The 25,799-nt window shown below is 45.0% G+C and overlaps 1 protein-coding gene across 5 annotated transcripts in view; it reads left to right on the forward strand.

The window, feature by feature from the left end:
- The window catches only part of PIAS1 (protein inhibitor of activated STAT 1), a 54,809-nt gene that overhangs the window by 8,328 nt on the left and 20,682 nt on the right, over positions 1 to 25,799 (forward strand). For 4 of the 5 annotated variants that reach the window (XM_041418564.1, XM_041418566.1, XM_041418569.1 and 1 more), the window contains 2 exons: positions 15,076 to 15,085; positions 15,742 to 16,176. In XM_041418564.1, the coding sequence (XP_041274498.1) occupies positions 15,076 to 15,085; positions 15,742 to 16,176 (445 nt within the window). Of the gene's footprint in view, positions 1 to 12,526; positions 12,641 to 15,075; positions 15,086 to 15,741; positions 16,177 to 25,799 lie in introns of those variants that run through there. The other variant, XM_041418567.1, reaches the window with a different exon arrangement.

A 25,799-nucleotide genomic window follows, 5' to 3' on the forward strand; every position in this document is an offset into this window, starting at 1 on the left:
TGAACCTTCAGAGGGGAGAAAGTGACAAACAGCTCTTCCCCAGGAGGCTCCATGAAATTATTGTCCATTTTAAAGCTCTCCCACTCCTTCCCCTTCTCCACAAAATCCATGGTTCTAAGCACGTGGAAAACTGAGCTCAGTCTCCTCCTTGCTTGGCTGCAGCACTGAAGTTGCATCTTTTGTGGCCACGGTCAGTGGAGTGTGCAAACACGTGAGAAATGTTCTCAGAAATTTGTGCTGGGCAGAACTTGGAGGCCTGGCTTTTCTAAGCTGGGTTTATACAAGATTTTTAACTGTAAAATGGGTTATACAGGATGATTTATACAAGATATTCAACTAAGAAGTGGTTAGGTAGTGTGCTAAATAGAATATAGGATGAAAATAGCAGCAAAGTGAGTTTGCATTGGCAATTTAGCTTAGGGGCAGCTCCCTATTCTTTATTTTTTTGCAAAAAGCAGAAGCCAAATGCAGTAGGGATAATTTGGTTCAGGTAAAATCTGTGATCTGAGCTGCAGGAGAGTCCTGTGAAGAGTTGTGTGGATGAGAATGTTTTTGATACATTCATTCCTCATCTCGTTTCTCGAGACTCCCTTGACAAAATGATCTCACTTCTGTGCAGATGTTGTAGCTCGTTTCCCTGGTGCAAAATAAGAGCCTTTGAAGCAGTCCAAGTATTTGTGGAGATTTTTGGCTTCTTGGAAAAGCTGTTGGAGGTAGCTCTGCTCAGGCTCTGGATGGAGCTGTGAGTGCACCTAGAAATGCACAGCACCAGGGACGTGGGACACAAACAAAGCTGTTCTTTTTGGTGGGTTCTGTGTTGATTTAACAGCCTCTCATCTGTGAATCTGCTGAGGCCACTCCATGGCAGGGCTTCAGATTTTTTTTTTAATTTTTTTTTTATTTCAAGTATCAGAACTGTTGTTGGTTTGAATCGCAAGGATTTGAAATAATATTTTTCTAAAGGGTGTCCACCCAGGTTTTCATTCAGTTAATTCCTACTTTTGCCTCTTTGCTGGTAAAATGTGTCTCTTTCTTTTCTGCAGTGACATTTTTATTTGAGGCCCTCGACAATGTCGCTTGGCTTTTAGAGGAAATGGCTGAAAATAAACGTGTTAGAAACTGGTTCTTAGGGATGGAAAAGTGGCTGTGGTGGTTCAGACCAAGGGTCCATCCAGCCTGGTGGTGTCTCCTGCAGCTCCTGGAAATGTGTGAGTGAGGAAAAGCAGCAACAGGGCAAAGTGGGAGAAATCCCCTCCCTGCAATATCCCTCCATCTGCAGCCACTTCCAGCTCAGCCCTCTGCCTCCCGTGGGGTGCATGAGCCATAATAAATCTATTTTCAAGTGCCTTTCCAGGTTTCCTTGAACCTTTATAACCTGATTTTGTTCCCAGCATTTTGGGAGGGATTGCTTGTGTTGTTTGGAGCGTGGCTCCATCCCTGGATGTTGTGATGGAGGAGGACAGAGAGCTCCTCGCTGTCCATCTCTGTGTGCTGCTCGTGGTTTTCTAGATTGGATCACAACTATCCCCAGGTCTATTTTTAGGTTGAAAATTCTGAGCTTTTATTATTACTTCATTAGGGAAGTCATGCTGGACTTCTGCCATCCTCTGGCATTTCCACTTCTCATCTGTGTGTATACATATATAATTATTTAATATGTTTTTTATGATGGGACCACCAAACCCACCCACACTTGGACCTTTGGGTGAAGCAGGAATTGACATAATTTACAATAATTTTTTTTTTTCCTCTCTGCTCCCTCCCAACCATTTCTGCCAGCGATTTGTGTGCTCGCAGCTGAGCTGATGTTCTCATACCTGTGTTTATCTTGGGCCCAGCAGTGGCAAAGGTCACTCTGCAAAGCTCTGGGCTGGCTGCTCTGCTTTTCCCACAAGTTCTGGCCATTAAACTGGGCTCTGCCAGTGATGCTCCATCCTTCAAGCCCTGCTTTTCTGGGTGTTCAGGAACAGGTTAAGCCCGGAGTGCCAGTGCAGGGCTCCATGCATGACCTTCCCCTATTGTTTGCTCCTGGAACAGCTCAGCCTGATGGTAACAGAAGAACTTTGAATAGCAGCTGAGCATCCAGGGCCTGCCTTCCTTTTCTTAAAGGAGTTATTGATGATTGGAGGAATACTCAGCTTGTGTGTGCAGACTGGATTTCCATCGTTTCCTTGGACCTCTGCTGTTCTGTTGTTTTTAAACACACGGAGGTGGTGCCAGGCTGTGTGGAGGGGAAGCTGAGATGTGTTAGAACTTGTTTCCCGTGTTCCGTTCGCTCCAAAAGTTTGGTAGAATGTGCCTCTGGTTTTTAGGCATTGACACAGTTTGGTAAAAGGCTTGAGCTAATTAATAATTGATTAATGGCATGGATTTCATTCCTTGGGCCCGCACGATGATGTCTTGATGCCTTTATTTATATTTTTCCTTTTGACATAGAGGCTGAGCAATGTTGTGAAGCAATTAAAACATCCTTACCTGGAAGCAGAAGCTGCAGGTTGTTACCTAGTGAGTGGATCAGGAGGCTCCAAGGTGAAGCCAGTTCATATTAAAAATCTCTGCTGAAACCCAGAAAATGCCTTGTTTTGTCACCAGACCCTAAATAATCCTGTGTGTGTAAAAGGGACAGGCAGGGTATAAATTCATGGACGGGTGAGAGTTATTCAGAGGCCATTAATGAGCTGCAAAAGCCTTGTCTGTATGCAAATTCCTATTCAGGGTGGGATTTGGATGAGGTGGTTAATGAGGTGGGGCAGAGGTTTGGTCAGCCAGGATGAAAAGGAGCAGTGGTGGAACATCCTGCCCCCAGAGTGGGATGGGAATGGGGGGAGGAAGGCTTGGAAAAGTGAGGGGATGTTGAATCAGAAACTGCAATTCTCTCACTTGATTGGGATTTTGAATTTTGCTATCAGAGGCAGCTCTTTGGATCCTGGTTTATTGAAGCTTGGAAAAGTGAGGGAATGTTTGAACCAGAAAATACAGCTCTGCCTCTCTCACTTGGTTGGAATTTTGATCATTCTGCTATCAGAGTTTTTTCTCTTTGGATCCTGGTTTATTCCCAGTGAGGATTTTGATCATTTTGCTATCAGAGTTTTCTCTTTGGATCCTGGTTTATTCCCAGTGAGTGCAGGATCCTGTTGGAGTTTACTCGCCGTGGTTTTCATGGATTTCAAATCCTAGGTGTGGCTGAAACTTGGCTTCTAAAAATCCCCTCATTCCATCAAGGGGTTTGTTTCTGTACAGGGTGGGGGTTCTTGTGGGAATAAATTCATTGGGTTCAGTCTGATTGTAAGGAAAAGTGTCTGGAGGATGAGGTGGTGGGTTTGGGGAGTGAAATCTCCCTCTTCCCACCAAGCAATGTCCTTAGCATGTGCTGGGAAAATGTTCCTAAAGGCCCTGCTGAGCTCTGTGTGGGCCAGGAAAATATTGCATACAGAATATATAGAATTTCCTAACTCACTGCGTGCTTGAGCCTATAGGTAACACCCTGGTAATACACATAAAAATGCAGTTTTCTGGCATGGACAGCTCTGCAAGCTGGAAGGACAGACTATCCCAGATTTTGAGGGCTGAAATAGGATCGTGGGGTTGGGATCAGCTTTGCCAGCAGCTCAGGCCTTTTCTGAGATGCATCTCTGGCTGTGTTTTCATCCAAACCATTTTCTTTCTCCTCGCTGAGGGCTGAAGAAAAGCAGGAAGATCTGCTTCCTCTGCCTTTCCTCTGCCATCTCTGTGCATTTTGCACAGTGGGGAGCAGCCCTGCCTTGGAGCTGATAGGAAAAACTGAATTTCCTGCTCCCCCTTTCCCTTTCTGTGTGCCTGGGGCTCTTTGAGCTGCAGCCCTGGGATCTGCATTCAGGCCTTGGCACGTGCTGCTGCCATGCAGAATTTATTTATTTTATTTATTAAATTTATTATATTTATTTATTTATCTAGTTATAACAAATCAGTAAATTGAAATTCTGTGAGGACAGGAGGTTTTTAATAGGAGCTGCACTTCTCCCTGCCAGGATTTTCACCTGGGCTTGAATTCACATCATAGAACTTCTTTTGCTGATTTCTCTAATAATAAAATACATTTTAGCACTTTAATCCGTGTCCATATGTGATGTAAATATAAATTCTCTACTATAAATATAGAATGTAGTTATTATATTTTCTTATTATCTATTTATAATAAATAAATAAATTGCAGTTCTGGTAGGACAGAAGGTTTTCAATGGGAGCTGAACTTCTCCCTGCCAGGATTTTCACCTGGGCTTGGATTCACATCACGGAATTATTTTTTTTTTCTGATTTCTTTAATCGTAAAATACATTTTAGCACTTAATCTGTGTCAGTATGGGATGTAAATACAAATTCTATGCCATAGAATAAATAAACTGCAATAAAGAAATCATTCCAGACTCAGGGAAACACGAGTTTCTTGGTGCTGGTACCTAAAACCCCGACCCTGTGGATTCACAGGTAGATGCCTCTATAAAATAAAAAGGGGCAGCAATTCTCCTAATGTAACAATCCCAATTCTTAACTAATACAGTGGGAAAACATCTCAGAGGCACAAATCTTTTATTTAAATATTATTATCTATTTATAATAAATAAATAAATTGCAGTTCTGGTAGGACAGAAGGTTTTCAATGGGAGCTGAACTTCTCCCTGCCAGGATTTTCACCTGGGCTTGGATTCACATCACAGAATTTTTTTTTTTTTTTCTGATTTCTTTAATCATAAAATACATTTTAGCACTTAATCTGTGTCAGTATGGGATGTAAATACAAATTCTATGCCATAGAATAAATAAATTGCAATAAAGAAATCATTCCAGACTCAGGGAAACATGAGTTTCTTGGTGCTGGTACCTAAAACCCCGACCCTGTGGATTCACAGGTAGATGCCTCTATAAAATAAAAAGGGGCAGCAATTCTCCTAATGTAACAATCCAATTCTTAACTAATACAGTGGGAAAACATCTCAGAGGCACAAATCTTTTATTTAAATATCATAAAAACAGAATGTAAAAAGACAATTTCTCAGGATCCTTCAAGCTCTTAATTAATCTTGATGACTTATTGCCATATGACTGCCTACAAAAAAAAAAAAAAAAAAAAAAAGCTGTGTATTTTGGCTGCCTGAGGTGATTGCTGTGCATGGCTTTGAAGACCTTAGGAAATAAAGAAATGTGGAATTTTCTTGGAAATTTGCCTTTCTCCGTGCAGGTGCCAGGGTGGTTGCTTGGTGGAATCCTTGCTCTCAGCCAGTTTTTGCAGTGGGAACTCCAGGGCTCATTTCTGTGATCAGATTCAGGTTAATTGGTGGTAGTAATCAGTTATTATTTCAGTGCTGTTAGAGGGGCACAGGCTGTTTGGCATGGGGATTTCAGAGGGATTTCTTGTCAGCAGATTTATTTCCTTTGGGAAGGGGACTCTTTTCGTGATAAATTATAATTTCCCATACCTGATGTTTTACCTTATGTCACAGTCCTTTTTCCCTTTTCCCCCCTTTCTTTCCTCCCCCATTTTAAGCTGTTTTGGAGCTGTTAGTGGAGGTTTTTCTGTATTCCAGAGAAAATCCCAACAAACCTCCTGTGGGATGGATGTGACCAGGGTGATCCTGGTCCTTGGTACCCACTGACAAAGCCTGAGCTCCCACCTTGGGAATCCATTTCTTGAAGGGAATTTTGCCTAAAATTCCAAAAGAAAACATGAATTTTGTCATGTTCCAATTCTGCTTTCATGATTTTTTCCCTTTTCCAGCATGAATTGTGAGCTGATCACTCCAGTTTTGCAGTTTGGCCTCTCTTGGGGCATTAGCAGAGCCATTGGTTACTTTTCAGGGAAATGAGATTCAATTATGTACTGCCTTCACCCTGCTGTTCAGCACTTTGCAATTCAGTATCCAAATTTAATATGATTCTTAATTAAACCTTCTTGAGATACCAGAATAATAGTCAGGGATGGTGTCGTCTGTCTCCTGTGCTGCATCCTAGAAAATGGGACAAAAGAGGAGAAAAAAGGGGATAGTTTGGATGTATTTGAGTGCATCATCTCATCTCTTGAAGTGTTAGCTCATTTGGAGCTAATTAATAGCAAAGTTTTAGTGGATAACTAATTTTTCAGTTAGGCCACGTGGGGAATAAATCACTTTGCGAGGTACAGAAATAAGATTATATTTTCAAATCTTGGAGGAAAATCTGCATCTCTTATGTCAATAATTTATTTTAATCGAGTCAGAGTTGACAAACACAAGCCCAGCAATGCTGGCTGTTGGTGCAGCAGAGATTTACAGAGTTTTACAAGCAAACATCACCCCCTGGATGTGGGAATGTTGATCTTGGTGAGTGTGTCCTGCTGCTGAGAGGCTCTGGGAGCTGCTCCTGGAGTGCATTCATGGAATTCCAGGTGCATTCTTCTCCAGCTTTCCCTCCAAATTGACTTACAAAAGCTCCCTGTGCTTCATGCAGGTATTTGAGATATTTAGGAAGTGAGCAGAGCTTGTATCTGGTTGGGAAAGGATGGCTGGAAGGGAGTCTGACAGGAAAATCCTGTCTGGAAATCCCAAATCACTCCAAGAGCTGGTGGGACCATTTCTTTTGTGTTAATTGAAGATTCTAAGGTGGATATTTTATTGTTTTAAACCACCGAGGGAGGGGAAATCAATGCGAATTTGTGACCTCCCATGTGGCTTCTTGGTCCTGTCTTGTTTTTTCCACAAACAAACAGCATTTCAGATTGCTCCTGAGTGCTCTGACAGTTGTTTTATTTTGATTAGAAGCTGTGATCCTGAGAGGACACTGGGTTTAGGAAGCTCTTTGCACATCTGTCTGCATCTGCCTGGGGCTCCCCTGCACCTCATCCCGTAGGAGCTGGCTCTTCTGTCAGCCAGCGAGGCTTTGCTGAAGAATATTCTTCATAAAAAGTCAATTTGTCTGGCAGTGACCCTCTCCCAAATAATTGTCTTCACCCTTAGCCTCAGGTGTGTTTGCAGAGAGGTTCCTGTGTCAGATCCAGGAATTCCTAAACTTGAATTTCTGCCTTTGCCTGGCGTGGAAATCATTCCCAGCTGCTAAGAGAAAAAACACCAGGGACAATTAAGTTTAAGCGTGGCTGAAAAGAACCTGGAGTCTCCAAGAAAATGGAGATTACCACTGTGTCAGCAACCTTATTTAATACCAAAAGTAATAATATCCTTCACCTAGCAGGGAAATTCTCCTGGGCCTGGTAAAACTTTCGTTACGGATTAAGATAAAACGGGGCTTGCTTTAAATCAAACCTGCTTTAGACATGACTTAAGTCTTGGCAGACTGCTCCTAACAAATCTCTCTCACAGCTGGAGCAAATCCCTGCCCCAGCAGCTCTGCCCAGCGTGGTTGGTGTGTCCTTGTTGTCACCAAACAAAAACCCCACAGGGTTCAGTGGGCAAACTCTGAATTTGGGGCTCTGGTCACACACTGTGGCTGGATCTCACAAAAACCCCACATGGGCCTGGTAAAACTTTCGTTACGGATTAAGATAAAACGGGGCTTGCTTTAAATCAAACCTGCTTTAGACATGACTTAAGTCTTGGCAGACTGCTCCTAACAAATCTCTCTCACAGCTGGAGCAAATCCCTGCCCCAGCAGCTCTGCCCAGCGTGGTTGGTGTGTCCTTGTCACCAAACAAAAACCCCACAAGGTTCAGTGGGCAAACTCTGAATTTGGGGCTCTGGTCACACACTGTGGCTGGATCTCACAAAAACCCCACAGGGTTCAGTGGGCAAACTCTGAATTTGGGGTGTGTGGTCGCCCACTTTGGCTGGATCTTCCTCTCAGAGGAAAAAATGGTAGGAAAAGGGCTGGATTTGGGGTCTAGAAGGGAACTAAAGTGCCGGGTTTAGGTATTTCCCATCTCCCAGAGCACAGCAAAATCCCACAGGCGTCTGCCAAAAGCAGAGGACAACTGTTAAGAGCTGGGGATTATGTTAAAAATTCCAAATTCTGCCTTTGCCCAGCAGCAGTTCAGGGAGCTGGAGCTGCCTCTGTTTGCTTTTGCAATGTCCTGTCACTCGTCACTGAGTTTTGGGACTTTTCTCACCGTGGGTTTTTGGGATCCAGGCAGTGACAGACGTCTCAAAGAACTCGGTGACATCACTGGGGTGGGATTAGCTGGAGAGCTCTGGCTGGAGTTCACAGGCTGGAATTTCAATTTGTTGGTGTTCAGGTATGAAACAGCCATCACTGAACTTCCTAAAACTGAATTTGGGAATTTATTGGTGTTCAGGTGTGAAAAAAAGCATCACTGAGCTTCCTAAAACTCACTGAATTTGGGGATAGTCAGGTTTTACCAACATAATAGATACAAACTTGAAGAAGTGCTTGCCAGGGGAATATTCCTTGGATTAATTATCTGTGGAATTCCAAGTTCTGTGTTTCCTTGGGCTGGTACAGAAGGATTTTGGTGGGAGATCCTGCCCAGAAGCTTCCACCTCAAGTGCTGCAGTTTTTATGATCTCCTCCCTGCCAGGTTCTTAATGTTAGCACCGAGTTTAAAGCTGTAGAATCTGAGTTTAAAAAGGCAATTACAGAATGGTTAAAGCTGAAAAAGCATCATCTCCCTCAGGCTGGTTCACTTAAAGCTGTAGCATCTGAGCTTAAAAAGGCACAATTACAGAATGGTTAAAGCTGAAAAAGCATCATCTCCCTCAGGCTGGTTCAAGGGTCACAATGTTTCTATAAATAGGTTTGCAGCCCTGGGATTGACAAGGAAATATCTTCTTTGTGAGCCTGCAGAGGTAAATAACACCTGCTGGCTGCAGCTCCGTGGCAGGGAATGCATTGCTGGGGAAAATCAGGAGTGCAGTGTGAATTTAAGGAAGCCCTGATCTCTGGGGGTGCCATCAGCGCCTCTGCCCAGGCTGCTTTGGCATTTCCAGCATGGTTTTCTTGACTGATTTTTGCTGTTTTCAAGCCTGTTTTTCTTGTTAGCTGTTCAGTTTGCTCCTGCAATTACAACCTGGCCTTTCTGAGCACTGATACCCTGTGTAAACAGAGCTTTCTTTGATGAAGAAATCCTCTTGTATGTGCAACAAAATCATATTTACACCTGCTACCGCTTGTTCCTTTACTCCTCTAGTCCTGCCTTCATTCCCAAAACCTTGCAGGTCCCATTGCAGCCAAAAAAGAGCTTTTCCTGATGAAACCCTCCTTAAAGCCCTGAGGATGTTGCATATTTATGTTTGTTCTGGTGTGCCTTTGCCTCTGCTCTGCTTTGAATTGCAGGGGCTCCAACCTGTGGCTGTTTTGGTTGCTGGGACAAAGGCAGGAAGTCCCAGGCTGTCACTGCAGCTTCCCGGGGTTTGGTTCAGTCCCTCCTGCAGAATTTTGGGAGAACGAGCTCAATTTTTACAGTTCAGCCTTGAGAGTTTCCTTTTGGGTGGGATTTAGGGTTAGGGGATGATGTGGGTTATTAAAAATCGGGTTTTTTAACCTTTGTGAGTGGCCAGGTTCACAGATGTGGAGTGTGCAAGAAGCCAAGAGTTCCCTGTGAGTGTCATTTTCCAGAAGATTCCTCTCGGGGGTTAAGGAGGCTGCTCAGAGCCTGCAGGAGCTGTATTTTTACAGCTGGGGCCTGGAGTTTACTGGGATTCATTCAGAACCATTTCCATACTCATCTGACACTTCCTCGTTGCTTTTATTAAAGAAAAAAAAGATCCATTTCCATTTTTTTACCTGTCTTTTGGAAGTGATTACAGAATTCCTTTTTCATGAGGGGGAAATTTCCATTTGTGTTGTCCTTCACCTTTGAAGGAATTTGCTGCAGAGTTTGGTCTCTTCTGTCATAATGACTCTTAATTACTAAAAGATCACAAAAGCTAATCACTGTGTTTTTAATAATTTAATAAATTTACTGTCACTGCCTGGAATTGCTGTTTCTAAATCTCCCATTTCTTTTTTTCTCTCTTTTTACTCATTCTCTTCCATATTTTCACTGGGGTTTGAAGTGATTTTCTTTTCATTCCTATTTTTTCTCCCCCTTATCTTTGAGGTTAATGCTTGGAGGACCTGCTGGATTGCTTTAGGCACAGAATGTGGTGTGGGACCAAGCCAAATGCTTCTTGTTGTGCTGGCAAATAATTTAAATATGTTTTGGAGCTTATTCCCTGCTTCTGCTTGCCATAAACACCCAGGAATAACTCGTTGGATTCTCCTGATAGATCCTAGGGTTGATAACTGGAGACATATCCTTTTAAAAAAGACATGGATCAAACTTGGGTTTGAATATTTTGCTTTGAGGACAGTTTTGGTGCTGCTGGATGGGCCAAAAATGCTCAGCCTTGTCCATCACTCTGTGGATCCTGCTCAGCTTATTAAAAATATAAATAAATATTGGTTTCTGCCTGGTTTTGACCTCTCAGACAAGTCCCTCCCTTCTAAAAATGGGGAAAATAATTAAGGTTCACAGATTATTTCCCTGAATAATCAGTGACTGTGAAACCAGCCACAGGTTATCCAGGGAATGTCCTATCCAGAGGCACCAACACTTGGATTTTATTTATTTTTAAGCTTAATTCCCAGTTTCCATAGGTCATGGAGACAAGATGCTGCTCCTGAAATGCTCTGAGGTGTTAAGCTGTGCTGAGGGCTGGAATTCCTTGAGCTCAGTTCCTTGCCTGGAACAACTGGGTTTGTGTGGAAAGCCATATTTCATCTCTGCTGTTGCTGTTGCAGAGAAAATCCAAGTAAATGATTCTTACCTTCACCAGTTTTCATCTTTAATGGCTTTTTTAAAAAATGTCCTGATTATTTTGGGAAGGAGCTGTGGGTAGAAGATCCCTTCCCTATGGATAATCACCAGAGAGCCTGAGGGGAATGACATCAGTACTGCCCATGGATTACTCCCATATATTTAAATTAATTTTTTTTCCAAATCTCCTTGGTGGAATACTCCTTATTTCCACGTGGGTTCTTGCAGAGTGTTTCCTCAACGCATGGAAATTTGGGATGCTCCTGCAGCAGCAGGAATGGCATCAAGTGCTTCGGATGGCACAGCCAGAAAACCGGCCCAGGTTGGACACAGGAGGTGGGAAAACAACCTGGCCTCTTTGCCACCTCACACAGACAATTGTGGGGCTGGTTGGATGGCAGCAAATCCCCTGAGGGGTTTGGGAAGCCTGTGGTGCTGGAGTTGGGATGCAGGGATAAGGAATCCATGAGTGATGCAGTTTTGGTGCAGGAACACGTGGTTGGGTTGGGTTGTGGAGCAGGAAATGCCAGAGGTGTGTTCAGAGATCCCTTCCTCACTCCAGGAAGGTCTTCACAGGCAATCAGAGCAGGAATGTGCCACCACCCCCAGCTAAGTTGGATTTCTGGAAAGCTTCTTCCAGCTTTTGCTCTCTGAAAAATGTTTCTCACCATCCTCATCCTCTTTTTGAACATCGAGCATTCCCTCAGTACCAGACTGCACAATACCAGTGTGTGCTTGATGCTGGCATTTGTTGGAAACCAGTCAGAAGCTGTGTGCCAAAACCTCGACCTTTTTAGAGCTAAACAACATCAATTCCTTGTGCACTGCAGTGCTGTTTGCAGGAATGAATGTTCCCACAACTAAACACCTGGAATTGCAGCGAGCAGGATTTCTCTGCAGCCAGTCCTTGGGAGCTGTGCCTGTCCTTTCATTTCTCTGCAGTTCAGCTTTTTGTTGTTGTTTTGCTACTTTATTTCCTGTTAGGATAGAGAAATCCCAACGTTTTGGCAGTTCTGCTCAGCAGCCAGGGGTGGGGGCAGTTATTTGTTTTTTGGGGGCAGTCTTTGTGCAGGGGTTTGTACCTGGCAGGTGCCACTGAAATTTGTGCTCCACTGCTGCAGGCAGCAGGAAAGAAAAGCAACATTTCCTGCAGCAAAACTCTTTGTGTCTTTGCCCTTCAACTCTGCTGCTGCAGCTGAGCCAGCAAGGGCTTGGAGTTGAGATGAGATGTGACAGAGAAAACAGGAGAAATTGAGGCTTTTTTGTGGACTTTCTTGATGTGTTTGGCAGCACTTGGCTTGTCCCTGCTGTGTTACCCTGCCTGTCCCAGGGTCAGGATACCATGGATCAGAGCATGGAGAGGGCTTGGATTTCTGCTGGTGGAGCTGGGTTGGTGTCAGATTGTGCCCTTTCCTGACCCAGAGATGGGGCAACTGAGAGGTGTTGTAAAACTTTAATTCCATTTTCAGTCTCATGAGAAGGGTGAGACAATACAGATGTTATAATTCACACCATCACAATCAGAAGCCAACTATTTCCTAATTACAATACACTAAAGTGTTTCTTGGCCTAGCAGCTTTAGCCACGCCATGCTGTAAATGCCTTGAAGCCAATCATCTAAAATTACCCCTCGTGGGTCCCACTAGAATGCATCTTTCAAAGTTCTACTTCTCTAAAATAATCTAGTTTTATTTGTAAGACCATCCTTTGAAACTTGTTTCTAGTTCCGTTTCTCTCTCAGCAATGTCTGTCCTGTTCCATGGCATTTCTAAGTCAGCATTTCTTATCTCTTACAAATCCATTTCCCACAGGTTGGGCCCTGTAAACCACAGCTGGGTTGGAGGAGGGACAGGAATTCTCCTGTTGATGTTGTAGGAGACTTTTCCCAGCTGTGCTTCCCAGGGACACCATCCCCTGTGCAAGGTGGGCATGGTTTGTGGCATTGCCTCTCTGTGATGTGTTTAAAAGATTTATCTAGAAATGATGGAAGTATAATAAACCCACCAGGCTTTATTGCTGGTTTTAAGGATGGATCTGTCAGTGCCCTGAACACTGCAAACAAAATTGTTCTTGTCCTCCTGTGCGAGGAATGCGCCGGGTGGGGAAGATGTGGGGATTTTGTTTGTTTTGGTCTCTGAGTCTGGCTCCAGCATGGACCCTGCTCTCTGTGTGCTCATTCCAGCTCGCCTTTACCTTAAAAATGGAAATTATCCAGCCTGGAGCAGGAGCTTCTCCCTTGCCTCAGTTATTTCTTAATCCTCTTGTGCTCTTGGCGAGCTGAGCCGGTGAGTTTATCGCAAAACAAGAACAGAGTGAAGCTCTGAGAGGTTCTGCCTGTTCAGGAAGTGACTTTTAATGGTGATGGCATTAAAGCCTTCAGCTGTAACTACTCATTCTGCTGAAGAAGTGTTTGTGTAGCATTATAAATAGTGTTTTTCCGTGTTTCAAATCTATTTGTTTCACTTTCCTTTCAGCTGTCAACGCTTCAGATTGGAGCTGAAATGCCTTATTCTTTTAAGACATCTTCATTTCTTACCAAGTACCTCGTCTGTTCTCATTAGTGACTCTGTGACAGTCTCAGAGTTAGGTGTGAAGAAGGTTCTTGGGGTGTTCAGGGAAATCAAACAGCTCCAGTTCCATCCAAAGGGTTTGTGGGAGGCTGCAGCAGGGATTTGCAGCAAGGTTCCCGAGCTGGGGTCCAGCAGAGCAGAAATCTTGTGGCGAATTTGACTTCAGTGTGGCTGCTGCAAACCTCATTAAAGACATGAATCATCTAATTTAGGGCTTTTAAATACCAGGAGCAGTTTCAGTGGGGGGAAAACCTCCCGTGGACACCTGGGCAGTGAAGATCTCTGGCAGGGGCTGGAGCTCTGAGGAGATGATGGGAGTTTTGGGCTGGTTTTGTTAAAGCCAGGGGTAGCACCTTTCTAATCTTGGCACTTCAGGTTTGAGAATTAGCGTGGAGAAAACAGAGCAGTGTTTGAGGCTGAGTACTTTGCACAGTTTGAAGGACCAGAGAGGATGGGAGCATTTGTAGTCAAATTCAGAGATTCCAAATGCAAATTCTGGTTTGGGTCTTCGTCCTCCAGTGGCTGGGAAATTGCAGAGCCCTCCCTCATGTGCTGCATTAGCTGCTTTGGTCCCAAATCCATCCATCAAGTGTTGCTTGGAATCAAATCTTCTGGGATTGACCACAGAATATTCAGGGTGTTTGATGCTTTCCTGCAGAAGATGCAGGCAGCCTGTCACATCAATGGGTTTTAGGCATTGTATTTCTTTATGATTCCGTGGGAATCCAAACTTCTGCAGGGATGTCCTCATTCCAGCTGGTGTCTTAGGCCTTCTGGTGATGAGCAAGCCCCTGTCAAGCACTGAAATGTATTTTTCAATAAAAACCAGGCCCTGAAGTTGATTTTCTGGCTCCTGCCTGCCCAGTTGATGCACACTGGTGATTACTGGTTTCACTGGTTTGGGAAGTGTTTTTCGCAGTTCCTGGAGAAGTGAAACAGGTGACAAGTTGTACCAGTGTGATTCATTAGATCCTGTTGGGAGGCACTAAGTGGCTGTGTTAATGAAGATGCTAATTAACAGAGGGCAAAGCCCAACTTCCCCCGTCCAAACAGGACACACAGCTCTGATGGGAGAAGAGCAGAGGTGGAAGGGGAGGAAGTTTCCTTTAACCCAGGAATGGTGACAAGGCTCAAATGGGATTGTATTCACTTTCCTTTCCTTCAGCCTGTGTGGATCAGTTCTGCTGCATGGCAGAAGCTGAGGGAAGTGCTGTTTGGAGCTGAGGATTGGCACAGCTTGGATATTGTCAGTGTACAACTGCTTTTACATCCAGCTAGAGCAAGAAAAAAAATTAGTACCATCAGAGATTTCAGCAAGTGATTAAAAAGATAATTGGAGTTACAACCTTTATTTTGCACTGAGTCCTTTTCTCAGCTTTTTGCCCACAGAGTGAAAATGCCTTTAAAAATCTCTCGTTGCAGAACTTGAAAATAAACACTGAGCATTGTAATAAATACTGAGCATTGCATTAAATACATGAACATTGTACAAGGGGCAGAGCAGTGGCACAGAGCCTTGAAAACGTCATGCTTAAGGGCTTCATGGCTTTCTAGTGGGAGTGAGGATGCTGAGTTCACCTGTTAACCATTTGTTTTGTTTCTCTGAAGCAAATTATTCTGAGCCTTGGTGAGGGTGCTGAAAGTCACCTGTTAAACCTTTGTTTTGTTTCTTTGAATCAAGTGGTTCTGAGCCTTGGTGAGGGTGCTGAAAATCACCTGTTAACCCTTTTTTATTTCTGGTGAGAATGCTCAGGTCACCTGTTAAATCTTGGTTTTGTTTCTTTGAAGCAAATGGTTATAAACCTTGGGTGAGGATGCTGAAGTCAGCTGTTAACTCTTATTTTAGTTTCTCTGAAGCAAATGGTTCTGAGCCTTGGTGAGGGTGCTGAATTCACCTGTTAACCCTCTGTTTATTTCTGGTGAGGGTACTGAATTCATTGACCTGTTAACCCTCTGTTTATTTCTGGTGAGGGTACTGAATTCACCTGTTAACCCTGTGTTTATTTCTGGTGAGGGTACTGAATTCACCTGTTAACCCTGTGTTTATTTCTGGTGAGGGTACTGAATTCACCTGTTAACCCTGTGTTTATTTCTGGTGAGGGTACTGAATTCACCTGTTAACCCTGTGTTTATTTCTGGTGAGGGTACTGAATTCACCTGTTAACCCTGTGTTTATTTCTGGTGAGGGTACTGAATTCACCTGTTAACCCTGTGTTTATTTCTGGTGAGGGTACTGAATTCACCTGTTAACCCTGTGTTTATTTCTGGTGAGGGTACTGAATTCACCTGTTAACCCTGTGTTTATTTCTGGTGAGGGTACTGAATTCACCTGTTAACCCTGTGTTTATTTCTGGTGAGGGTGCTGAATTCATTCACATGTTAACCCTCTATTTGTTTCTTGTGAGGGTGCTGAATTCACCTCTTAACCCTCTGTTTCTGGTGAGGGTGCTGAATTGAGCCTTCGAGTTTCGGAGCTGCAGGTGCTGCTGGGCTACGCGGGCAGGAACAAGCACGGCCGCAAACACGAACTGCTGACCAAAGCCCTGCACCTGCTCAAGGCTGGCTGCAGCCCCGCCGTCCAGATGAAAATCAAAGAACTCTATAGGAGAAGGTTCCCCCAGAAAATCATGACCCCAGCAGACCTGTCCATCCCCAGCGTGCACTCGAGCTCCATGCCGGCCGCGCTGTCGCCTTCCACCATTCCACAGCTGGGCTACGACGGCCACCCCGCCACGTCCCCCCTGCTCCCCGTGTCACTGCTGGGACCCAAACACGAACTGGAACTGCCCCACCTCACCTCGGCCCTGCACCCCGTGCACCCCGACATCAAGCTGCAGAAACTCCCTTTTTATGACTTGTTGGACGAGCTGATCAAACCCACCAGCCTAGGTAAGGAGAGCTCCTGGGGCGCTCGTTGTGTTTGGGGGGAAAATGGTCAAATTCTGCTGCTGCTGCAGCAAGGGGTTAAGTATTGCATCACAGCAGTGTTTAGAGAATTGCTATTTTTGGTAAGTTTTGGAACAGATTGTTCTACATGGAGAGACGTCTTACCTAACACTCATTAGTTGCTTTAGCTGAGCCTCTAAATATGGTTTAAACATCCGTTATTTTTAAGGGGGGGGCTTTGAGAAAAAACAAACTAAATCTTAGGAAAAAAAGGGGAAAAAAAAAAACAAACCCAGTCTGCTTTCAGTAGTTCTTATAAACCACAGAGTTTCATTATTAAAAAAAAAAACCCAGAGTAAACAGAGCTACCCCCAAATCTGTCAAGCTTCTAGAATGTTCTCATCCGTGCTGGGAAGGAGTGCCAGGCTGGAAATTTGCTGGATCCACTACAGCCTGAGCATCTGAATTTAGGGTTCTTCTGCAGTTGTGGCTACTTTCCTTGCAGCTGATTTTTTGTGTGAAGGTATAAATCGCTGGTGGGGCTGCTGAGGAGGATCTGCTGCTGCCGGGGCATTATGTAATGTGTGATTTTCCTGGCTCCACGGAGCCCTTCACAGCATGCTTAACTTCTAATACTCCTCAGTATTGCCTAAATGCACCAAGCCTGGTGATTTCTGTGTGGTGGAACCTTCTGCTGGCTTGAAAGCCCAGGAAAGATTCCCTGCTGGTAGGAGGAGCAGATTGGCGAGAGGAGATCTGGGGAGAGAGGGTGGGTGAGTGCGAAAAAAAAAGTCCTTTGCAGAAGAAATCCCTTGTAAACAAAGCTGAGCAGGTACTTTCCAGTGACAGTCTGGAGGGCTGGGGGATGTGGGAGGCCTGATGTGTGAGTGCTGAGGTTGTCTGTGCATTGCTGAAGGATCTGGCACAGTATTTTGCATTTTTTTTTTCCTTTAGTTGCTGTAATTGAGCTGTAATTGAGGAGATTTTGGTAATTTAATCTTCTGGTTCAGGTGTTCTTTGCAGAGGTGCCCTGTATCTGTTTAGCTTTAATCTAAGCCCTAATTGCTGAATAACCATTCCAGGCAGTGCTGGTGCTGGGAGCTAACGAGGTGCTCAGTATGTGTCTCATCACTTTTACATCAGAAATACTTCGGAATAAGGCTGTAATTTGCACAAGACATTCCAGTGCAGGAGTGATGGTGTGCATTTGTTTGTTTATTCCTGGATGTGGGAAGAGCCCTTTGCTGTCAGCTCTGAGTGGGACAGAGCACCCCAAATGCAGGGATCATCATTCACTCCCTGCCAGCTCTCAGGCCTCAGGAGCTGATGGACAAGGGGATATTTCTCCCCTTCGTGGAATGTCAGGGTAAGAAAATGGAAGTGGAATTCCAAGCAGATACCTTTGGAAGCAATCCCTGCCCTTTCTGTTCACTTCAGGAATGTCTGGGGCTTGTTTTGTGTGGGAATTCTGTTTGTCTGAAGCAATCCTATTTAAAAGCCTTTGAGTTTAGAGTTTGGGGGGAGAGCTTCAGTATCCATCATAAAATTCTGGAATGGTTTGGGTTGGAAAAGCCCTTAAAGCCCATCCCCACACCTTCCACTATCCCTGGCCTTGGACACTCCAGGGATCCAGGGCAGCCACAGCTCCTCTGGGAATTCATCCCAGCCCCTCCCCAGCCTGTTCAGACTCAGATTCATTTTCTCCATTTCTGCATTTACTGATGCTTTGACTACAAAATCTGAAATCATTTGTAGAACGTTTGCCCCAGATGGTCTGGGCATCCTTCTGTGTGCTGCCAGCAGTGTGGCTTTCCTCTAGTGTCCCATGTGTGGGTTCCCTGGTTTGTTTTCCACTGGCAGATATTACTGCAGCCACTCAGAACTTGGAATTTAGCCAGTGTTTCAGCATCTCCTGCTTGCTTTTTCCCATCAGATTACTCATGGGATAGGGATAAAGGACTTTTGAATTTACTCTGGTTCCCTCCCCCACAAGGATGAACTGATGACCCGACGTGGGGTTTGGAATAATTCTCTGCTTGCTTGAAACAGAAGGGAAAGAAAATGTGTGTGTGAGAGAGAGAATTTGTGTAATTCAAACTTCACACCCTGCTGAAATGATAGAAAACTGGGCAAAGCACATCCTTGGGTGCTGGGATTGCCCCTGGTTGTTCCCAAGTCCACAGCTGGGAAGGTTTGCTCCAGTTTTCTGCCCCTTTGAGAAGCACGGTTGGTTGAAGAAGCAATAATTTGAGCAGGCCTCAGGGCAGGGAGTTGCCCAGCAGGGCACTTTGAGCAGGCATTCTGTACCCAAATATTTCGTGTGGGTGGGTAGCACACAGCCAGTGTGAGGAACAGATAAGGAAATGAAATCTGCTAGCTTTTATTTGTACGGGCAGGAACAAAAGGAGGAAATAGAAATTCTTCAATTTCACTGCAGCTCCAGCCTGGGATTCAGAGGGATGTGCTGGGCTGGCTTCGTGGAATGCACGGGTTTCTTCTCCATCCCTGCCCTTCTCACCAGCAACCTGGGGTTCTGGGCTGAATCCCAGAATCCCTGAGGCTGGAAAAGCCCTCCAAGATCAGAGTCCAGCCTTTGATCATCACCTTGTCCCCAGCCCAGGCCCTGAGTGCCACGTCCAGTGCTCCTTGGACACTGCTGGGGTGAGACAAAGAGCCATTTGTTCCTTTGCAGTGGAGCTGTTGAATTTGATCCACATTTATTAGTCACCCTCCCTGCCAAGTGCAGAAAGCATGGGGATGGGATGGGTTTGTGTCCCAGCCAGCCAGGAAAGCTCCTCGTTCTGCAAATGTGTGCCTGCAGCTCTCTGCCCCTGGTTAACCACCATTTTCAGGGGTTTTTCATTTTTTTACAAGGTTTTTTTTTTATGTTAGGAGGAAAAGCTGTCCACTCTGGCTTTGATGGAATGTTTGCCTCATTTCTGTGCTTCTCTGTTGTTTTCCTAATAGGATCTAAAGAGGAGAATTGAGGTTGTTTGTCAAGTGAAGCTGCAGCTCTCTCTTAATTCCCCCATTTGCAGCCCCCAGAGCACAGACCTTGCTAATTGGTTGTTTTTTAAGCGCATTTTCTAAAAGTAACTCCTAACGCACAGATAAGATCTCTTTTGTGTGCTGAAATGTGTTTACTGTGAGCAGCAAGGCCCAGAATTTGCCAGATTATTGTGGAAGGGACATGAGATAGTTAAACAGCATCTTAAAAATGCCTCTTGTTACAGCAAATGTCATTCCTAATTGCTGGAGCTGTGTAGTTGTTCCAAAAAACATTTTAACTGGCTTAGGGGTCTTTACTTACCTGTGAGGGAAATGAAGCTGTTTTATTTTTTTTTTTCCCAATTGAAAGGATTAAAGAGGCTGTGAGCTCTCCTCCTTTTTTTAAATCAATCCAAATGGCACAAGGATCATCCTCCTGCAGTTTATTTGCTGTGCTTCAGCTCTCAGTGATACAAACACAGCACTGAAAGCTGGATCTGAGCCAGAGAAATGAGAATTTTTACCTGCAGCCTCCTGGAAGGAAGAGGCACAGATCAGTCATTATCCCTCAGAGGCAGCAGAATTCCAGCTCCATCAGAGCTTCCAGTGAGGCACTCTTGATGGAGGGCTCAGGTAAATTCCTTCATTTCTGTGCTCTGCTCCCAGGATTTCTGTGAGCAGCAGAATTTCCCCTTCAGGGGGTGATTCCCACCCTGCATTTGTGCTCCTGCCTTGCACTTCCATGGATTTTCCTGTGGCTGTGAGCGATCCTGGTGCCTCAGACGTGGAGCCAGCTCTTGCAGCTGAGCTGCCTAAAATCTTGAGGGTGCCTGTAGTTCAAGGTACAGCCATTAAACAATTAAACAATTGAGTGCACGAGAAAGCTGGGCTGGAACCCATGAAAGTTTTGTTTGGCAGGAATTTCTCCTTTTTCTCTATCAGCGAGCTGATCTCGTGCTCTGTGCAATTGCTTTTATGGTTTATATGAAAGTCACGCTTTTACTGTCTGCTGTGTTTATTTTTTTTTTGAAATGTACTTTGTGGGAGGAAGTTCAACAAAACACTAAATTCTCAACTCAGCTTTGAGTTCTCTGACTTCCGGCCCTGCAGCTTTTAATTGTGCAAGAATGGGGTGAAATATTGGCTCTGTGCTGGGGCTGAACTGGAATTACAGCACATTTGGGGTTCTTTATTTGGATTTCCATGTGCTGGGCCTCAGGCTGAGCTTTCCACAGTCCAGAGTTTCTTTTGAGGGAGCTTTAAGCAACTGGCTAACTCCTAAAAAAAGGATTTATTCAGGTTTTCTTCAGCTGATTGCTCAGTCTTCTCTTGAGTGGAGCTGATGTCCTGAGGTTCCAGGACATGGAGGTGCTGAGATTCCAGGCCCTGACAGGACATGGATGTCCCAAGATTCCAGAACCTGGATGTCCCAAGACTTCAGGCCATGGATATCCTGAGATTCCAGGCCTTGACAAAGATTCCAGACCCTGACAGGACATGGATGTCCCAAGGTTCCAGCCCTGACAGGACATGGATGTCCCAGGATTCCAGAACCTGGATGTCCCAAGACTTCAGGCCATGGATATCCTGAGATTCCAGGCCTTGACAAAGATTCCAGGCCCTGACAGGACATGGATGTCCCAGGATTCCAGGACATGGATGTCCCAAAATTCCAGGCCTTGACAAAGGTTCCAGCCGTGACAGGACATGGATGTTTCCAGACACTGCTGGAATGGATCTGGCAAGCCACTTGGCTTCCAGAGAATCCCAGAGAATATAAAATATCCTGAATTAGGCCAAACAAGGGTCAAAACCCATCTCCCTGACCCAACAGTCCCATCCTCTGCCTGAGGAAAAAACCTCTTTTGTTGAGAGGAAAACTTCTCCAGAGTCAGGATCCATCAGGGATGTGACAGTGCTGCCTGTGTGCTGCTCCTTTGAAGTGGCTGGCTTGGTGCTTTTAGCAATAAAAGTCAAAATATCGAAGCCTGAAAGCAGCATTGGAGCTGTGGGACGTAATTCAGGTGTCTGAAGGAATCAAGGGGCTGAATTTGAGTTAGGAGGATCCTGTGATGTTCCTTCCCTCTGGAAAAATGATGGGTCAGGTGAGATGCAGGGATACAGGAGAGCAGAGCTGGGATCCATCCACAGGGGTGGTTGGGAGAGTGGAGAGTTTGGCCATGGAATGTTGGCATGGAAGCGTCCCCTGATCTTCCTGCAGGTCTTCAGGAATGCTCCACCCCATGAGTGGTTTAAAGACTGAATAATCACACATAAATGTCTGTCCAATTGCACATAATTTCCAGCTGATCTCTTCTGTATGCTGTTTATACAACATATCAGAAAGAGTTATAAAATCCATAATATTTATGGATTAATTGTAGCCCTTGGAGTATTTCCAGGCTATTTTCATGTATATCTTTAGGCACAATTTCAAATAAGCTCCTTCACATCTCTTTATTCCCTTCCTTTCCCACCCCCAGGGTGGCTCTGCCTGTTCCTCCTGAGGATTAACTGTGAGTTGAACAGAATCTAAAATTGATTTGAAGGGATGAATGCAGCAGCTGACCAGAGCCAGGGTTCAGTTTTCCACGTGTTCCAAGGTGGAGAACGTGGCCCTGGCACTTCCCTTTCCTCAGGGTGTTTGTGACCTGTGGGGGTGCCAGAAGGGCTCCTCAAGGCAAGAAGGATTTGGGTGTTTACTGAAATGCTTCCCCTCAAGTGGTTTTGAAGTGTTTGGAAAGGTCAAGGGTGCAGCATCCATTGTGATAACTGGAATGAAGCAGAATGGCCAAAGTGGGACAAAAAGCAGTGGGAATTTGGGATTTCTCTTGGCTCTGGAGCTCAGGTCTCCTGAATCCCACAGCTTGTGTAGGGCATGGCTGGGGGGTGTCAGCTGTTGGATTTTGGGGTGCAGATCCCTGCTTTGGCATGGGCTGGGATGGATTTAGTGATGCCTGAGAGGATCTGGCTGCTCCCAGCCCCATCCTGCTCACCCCAGCTGCATGTAATGCAGCAGGAAATGCAGGAATGGTGGGTGTGGGCTGGCAGTGCTGCTGCTTCCAGAATATCACAGAGCTGGGGGCTCGGAGCTCGTGGCTGAGGCAGGAAGTGCTGATGTGTAAATAAACACTGGGTTGCTGGGGAACTCCAGAATTTGGGGTGGCTTTAAAGGCCATCCTGAGATTTATGCCTCAGGTTTAGATTTTATATTTTTCAGGTTCTGTGCTGCTTTAGTGGGTGGGTGTGGGCTTCACATTAGGGTGAGCTCTCTGCACAGAGCAGGGAGACAAAACAATTCCTGCTCCAGCTGGGCACCAAGGACAAATGATCCAAATCTCAGCCCAAGAGCACAAACCCCGTGGAATGAACAGAGGAAAACAAGGATGGGACTGCAGGGGCTGCAGCTGGAACTGGACACTGAACTGCAATGTGCACATGGAGCAGAGCTGATCCCAGGGACAGTCCCCTTGACCATCGTGCATTTTGGGACCATTTGGGTTCATCTTGTGCTGCCCAAGGTGGATCCATGGAGGAGATCCTTGTAATACATCCCTGCTTTATTCTGGAACTCTCTCCACCCTCTGCTCTAGCGCAGCCTGCAGAAGGCATCAAGATGAGCTCCTCCATCAAGGTGGATCCTCTCAGCACTTTCCTCCCCCAAACCCCCTTGGATTTTGCTTCTCCACAGCTCCAGCACAGCCTTGGCTGCTGCTCCAGGGGCAGCTGGGGCAGGGAGCCCTGGGCAGGGGCATCCCAGGGGTGTCCTGGATTTCCTGCCCTGCAGCAGGCTTTGCACTTAACCCTCTCTGAATTCTCACGTTTTCAAAGCTCACATGTTTGCTGTGCCCTCATCTGAGCAGTTCTGGTCTGCTTGGGAGGTGGAGGTGAAATTTTGAGCAGTGATGTTTGATGGAGGATTGAAGATAAATTGATAACGATGCCTTCTGTTGTTCAAAGGAAAAGCAGAATGAGGCACCTCACCTGTCTGGGGAGGGAGAACAAGAATTGGGGAATGTCCCTAGCTGGGAAGGATTCTCCAGTCCAGACACCCCAAAATCCCACCCTGTGCATCCCTGAGAGCATTGCCCAAATATTCCTGGATTCTTGGGACTGTGCCCGTTCCCTGTGGAGCTGGCCCAGTCCCCCCACCCTTGGGGGAAAATCCTTGTCCTGATTCCCATCCAAACCCCAGAGCCAGCTTCCCTCCTGCCCCTGGGCACAGGGAGCAGAGCTCCCCTCCTCAGGAAGTCCCAGGAAATTCCACATTTCTGGTTAAGATTTGGACCAATTTAGCAAATCCAGGCCATTAGTTAGTGAATAACCAATTAGGCATCTCTTGTTTTTCTTACAGCATGCAGCAAAAATTTCCTCTGCTCCTCATCCTCTTCCTTGCATCTCTTTTTCCCTTTGGAAATAAACACAATTACTGGGAATCATTGGGAGTGGGCCCATTTAATGATATCTTAGATAATTCTTCTGTAAAGTGCAAATTTAATTTTGGTGCAAGCCTTTCTTTAATACATTCCCTTCAGTATTTAATAATTGATGGTGCTGGTGGGAAGATGAACCTCAGTTTCTTGGGGTTTAGGAAGCATCACCACCTCAGCTCCGTGATCCCAGAAAATTCCTGAAAGATTTGATGGTGTCTGTGCCTGAGTGGAAATTCAGAGAGTGGCTTTTTCTCAAGACAGCAAGAGGTATTTTACTGCAGAAAGATTGTGTGGCTATTTTTAGTCCTGGGTACTGGTGAGGTGGAACAGAATATTTTTAGAGCTGTAGAAAATGCAGCCACTCAAGCTGGGTTCTTTTTTTCACACTGGTGCTGGAGGGGTTTTCCAAAATAAAGAGCAGAATTAGTAGAAAATGGCTTTTCTGTATAATTTTTATTTATGAAATAGGTGATCTGTGGATATACATATATAGTTTTATATATATATATATATATAGACATACTTATACAGTGTGTATATATTTTTATATATAGTTTATAATTTATTATTTATATTTATTTGTTCCTATACGATTTTAATTGGTTTGACCCTTTGAATACCATCTCTTAAAAGAGTTTTCCCTCAAATTTTGAAAACTTTTTACCTCAGTGAAGTATTTTAAGGAAATCCACAACCAGCAGGGCATAACTTTGTCCCTCTGTTAATCTGTACCAATCCTGGATCATTCCTGGAGTGAGGTAAGCCTGGAATAATTCAGGAAATGGTGGTGAAATTAGGAAAAGAAAAGTTTGGCAGAAGAAATTCTGTAACTTTTTAGGCATTTTGACTTTTCCAAACTCTGTTGCATTCACAGTGCAAAAGAAAATGTTTTAATATTTAATAAATCATAGTTCTGGAAAAGAAACAACGAACCCAACCCCCCAAAAACATTCCTGGCATCTTTCTGAAGAATGTCCATATTAACTCTGTTGTCATGGCTTGATTCCAGCTTTATTGGATTATAAATTCTATTTCCATCCTCTTGGTTTTCAATTGCAGATCTATTTTTACCTTTCTTTTGTTAAATAATAATCATTGCTTGTAGGGCACAGTTGTGTTTGTAGCCATCAGAAATTTTTTTTTTTTTGTCTAAAACTGTATTTTCCTAGTTTTAATCATCCTCCAGAACTTGTAAAAGTAAATTATGTGCTTGATTTGCCAGGATCTGTTTGGTGTTTTAAACACAGCAGATACACCAGATGAATTAACAGAAATCTGTCAGCTTTTCTGCACCCTGCAATTCCAAATTCCCAATGCTCCTGCCTTAGAGAATCTCAGATCTTTGGGAATAGAGGAGTTGGAGCCAGAGATAAACACAGAAATTTGGTTTTTAGGGGAAAAGCTGCTCAGTGTTTAATGTGGTTTGGTGGGATCTTCACGCATCATTTGTAGGGTAAGCAGATCTGGAAGGACGAGATGTGGGCATGAAAAGATGACAAGGGAGAAGATTAGAGAAAACCACCAAGAAAAATCAGATTTTGTCTCTTTTTTGGGTGCAGCTGCACATGCAAGGGGCAGAGTTGTATCCTGGGAGTAGCTGAGGAGCCTGCCCATAGCTCAGCTGTAGTTTGGGGGAGCTCCCTGCCTGCCTGTGCCTGCTCTGCTCCGTCTGTCAGGAGTTTGGAAATATTTTGATTGCCTTTTGGAGCATCTTTGCCTAATTAGCAGGTTTTTTTTTTTTTTTCCCCTTCCCTCTCTGCAATCTGGCAGTCACAGCGAGGGCTGCACACAGAGCAGGGCTGGGGAGCAGGGGAGGCAGAGCTGCTCTCCAGGGAATGCTGCAGCCCTGGGATCAGGCATCCAGCAGGGAGCAGGGTTTGCTCACAGGCAGTGGGACACAGTCAGGGAGCACACAATTCCAGGAGGGTTTGGGTTGGGAGGCAGCTGAAATCCCATCCCCAACCTGTGGATCCCATCCCATGGATCCCATGGATCCCATCCCATCCCATGGATCCCATTCCATCCCATCCTATCCCATGGATCCCGTCCCATCCCATGGATCCCATCCCACCTCCATCTCATGGATCCCATCCCATCCCATGGATCCCATCCCATCCCCATCCCATGGATCCCATGCCATGGATCACATCCCCCATGGAATCCCCATCCCATGGATCCCATGGATCCCATGCCATGGATCCCATC

The sequence above is a fragment of the Onychostruthus taczanowskii genome, unplaced genomic scaffold, assembly GCF_017590055.1.
Source record: "Onychostruthus taczanowskii isolate IOZ18803 unplaced genomic scaffold, ASM1759005v1 scaffold6, whole genome shotgun sequence".
Lineage (NCBI taxonomy): Eukaryota > Metazoa > Chordata > Aves > Passeriformes > Passeridae > Onychostruthus > Onychostruthus taczanowskii.